The following is a 2,813-nucleotide window of genomic DNA, read 5'->3' on the forward strand; positions in this document are numbered from 1 at the left end:
ACAAATTCCAGTTAGAATAGATTGTGGGATAGTTGTAGTCAACACCTCAATGCAGTGATTCTTCTGTGAATTAATGCTATTAGTAGTGGAACCACATATAGGTGAAAGGCTTAATTTTAATTAACAAAACATTTTTGTTAATAATAACTGTATAATAAAGATGTCTCTCTGTGATGTTTCTTGAATAATACATGATGTACTTGGCTTTTCATTAAGATTTTGTTTCATCATTATCAACTCCAATTATGACACATAATTACTGTAGTGTGCCTCTTGGTATTTCAGAGAATAAGCAAACAGTCTGAGACTGTAGAAACTTGTTAGGCTAATTCTTTCTTTTACTTGTGTTACCTTTCAAAATTATGATTTTGTTTTCTGGTATTACTTATAATCTCTTTGCTGCTTCAATCTCACTTTGTGTCCCTTTTGTTTCCCTCATAAGGCAATATAATGAGTAGCTGAAGAGCAAAAATTTTATGAAGTAATTATAAAGCAAATACTACTGCATTTAGTATGAAAGCTACTATAAAAAATTCCATGCATTTTATCTTAAATTCATCTTTCATTTACAGATGAGCAACTAGTTGTGTTCAAGGTTGAGGATATTGAAAAAAATGACAGCTGAGAAAATTATGCTTGGAATTGTTTCCATTCTTGGGATTAAAAAGGTTAGTTGGCAATTCTGACCAAATAAACTAGCAATTTAAAAACTGAATAACAATACCATCTTCAAAATTTCTACAGAGAAAAAGAAAATAAAATCAGCAAAATCTTAGAATGCACTAGAAAGTTTCACTAGAAGTGAAACTGAAAAGTCCTTATATAGGCATGACAACCGGCACACAGCTGTACCTGCATTAATTGCCTCATGAGAACTTTGCCCTTGCCAGGAGTCTTCCTAAAATGAGTACCCTATTCATCCACTCAATCTTCCATCCATTAATGAAACCAAACAACTAATATATGGAAAGTGCCATGTTCAGGGGAGGGGATGCAATGGTGAACCTGAGAGATGCACTAGCTAACTTCATGAAACTATATCTTTTTTTTTTTTTTTTTGGTAGATGTAGATGGACAGAATGCCTTTATTTTATTTGTTTATTTTTATGTGGTGCTGAGGATCAAACCCAGTGCCTTACACATGCTAGGAAGAGCTCTACCACTAAGCTACAGCCCCAGCCCCATGAGCACTATTACATGATGGATAATTTTAAGAGTGCTTCTAATATCAGTGAATTCCAAATCTATCCATTACTCTATTTGCAAAAAAAAAAAAAAAAAAAAAAAAAAAAAAAAAAAAAAAAAATTCTCCTACGTTTTAAAACAAAGCACTATCTACCTACTTCTATATTTGTAAAATTCCTTAACTGATGTTTGTCTCTTTTCCATTTAGAATTGTTCCCTTCATGAGTCTTAAACCATATGTACCTTTCCTTCAAAATACAACATTTCTGCCCATGATGAGATTTCTTAAGGATCCATGAAACAGATGGTGCCTCTTTCTTACATTCTTCTCCTCACTAAGGAACTCATTATGTGTCCGGTGGCTTACTAATCAATAGCACAATTAATGTCTCACTTTTACTTTCTCTTTCTGCCAAATACTTAATGACTCCTTATGTCACTGATGCCAGCTCCACATGACAAGAAGATGCGCAGCATCTTCAGTCGGATCTGCTTGGTCTTGATGGTATACACCACTGGATTGAGCACTGGCGGTATAAGAAAGTGGAGATAGGAGAGCGCCACACGGCTGCAAGGGGAAGCCCACTTCCCAAACCGGTGGATCATGGACAGGCCGATCATAGGTGTGTAGAAGAGCAGAACTGAACAGATGTGGGAGACGCAGGTATTGAGGGCTTTCAAACGCTCAGCCTTAGAGGCAATGGACAACACTGTCTGGAGGATTAACCCATAGGAGAGAATAATGAGCACCGAGTCCACACCCAGCGTAGAGAGAACAACGAAGAGGCCATAGGCACTATTGATGTGGGTGTCAGCACAGGCCAGCTTCATGACATCCGGGTGCAGGCAGTAGGAATGGGAGAGCAGGTGGTTCCGGCAGTAAGGCAGCTTCTTCAGCATGATGGGGGCTGGGATGTGGAGAGCCACACTGCGCACCATGATGGCCAATCCCAAACTGGCAATCCGGGGATTTGTGAGGATGGTGCCATAGCGCAGGGGTTTGCTGATGGCCACAAAACGGTCAAAGGCCATAGTCAGCAGCACAGAGGACTCCATGACAGAGAAGGTGTGGATGAAGAAGAGCTGCGCCAAGCACAAGTCCACCGCCACCTCTCTGAGCCCCAGTATATAGATGGGAAGCATAGTGGGCAGCGTGGAGGCAGATAGGCCCAGGTCTGTCACTGCCAGCATCGAAAGAAAGTAATACATGGGCTGGTGAAGGGAGGGTTCCGACCTCACCACCCACAGGATCAGGCTGTTCCCTGCCAGAGAGGCCACATACATAGCACACAAAGGGATGGAGAGCCAGATGTACACAGCCTCCAGGCCTGGGAGGCCAGTCAGCAAGAAGGAGGTGCTCGTGTGGTTGAAGTGTGACATGGTGACACAGAACTGCAGCACTCCAGGTGAAATGTAGTCACTGGCTCTAAAATCAAATGGTTTTCTGGGTCACAACATCTTTTGTACACGATGATTTTAGGAAAGCTCCCAACATGTTTTCCTAGTCATGTTATTTATATAGTTATTTCTTATAGCTCAAGAAGAAGGGTCCTTTAAAAAAAAAGATGAAATATTATAAATAGTATAACATGTTAGTCTTAAAAGGAACTAAGGAAATATTGATTCCA

General features: G+C 40.1%; 1 protein-coding gene across 1 annotated transcript; it reads right to left on the reverse strand.

The window, feature by feature from the left end:
* Positions 1-1,605: 1,605 nt before the first annotated feature.
* Positions 1,606-2,565, reverse strand: LOC143388627 (olfactory receptor 51G2-like). The gene has a single exon (XM_076842277.2). The coding sequence runs from the start codon at positions 2,563-2,565 to the stop codon at positions 1,606-1,608; it is 960 nt and encodes a 319-aa protein (XP_076698392.2).
* Between the last annotated feature and the right edge of the window lie 248 nt (positions 2,566-2,813).

The sequence above is a fragment of the Callospermophilus lateralis genome, chromosome 2 (assembly GCF_048772815.1).
Source record: "Callospermophilus lateralis isolate mCalLat2 chromosome 2, mCalLat2.hap1, whole genome shotgun sequence".
NCBI lineage: Eukaryota > Metazoa > Chordata > Mammalia > Rodentia > Sciuridae > Callospermophilus > Callospermophilus lateralis.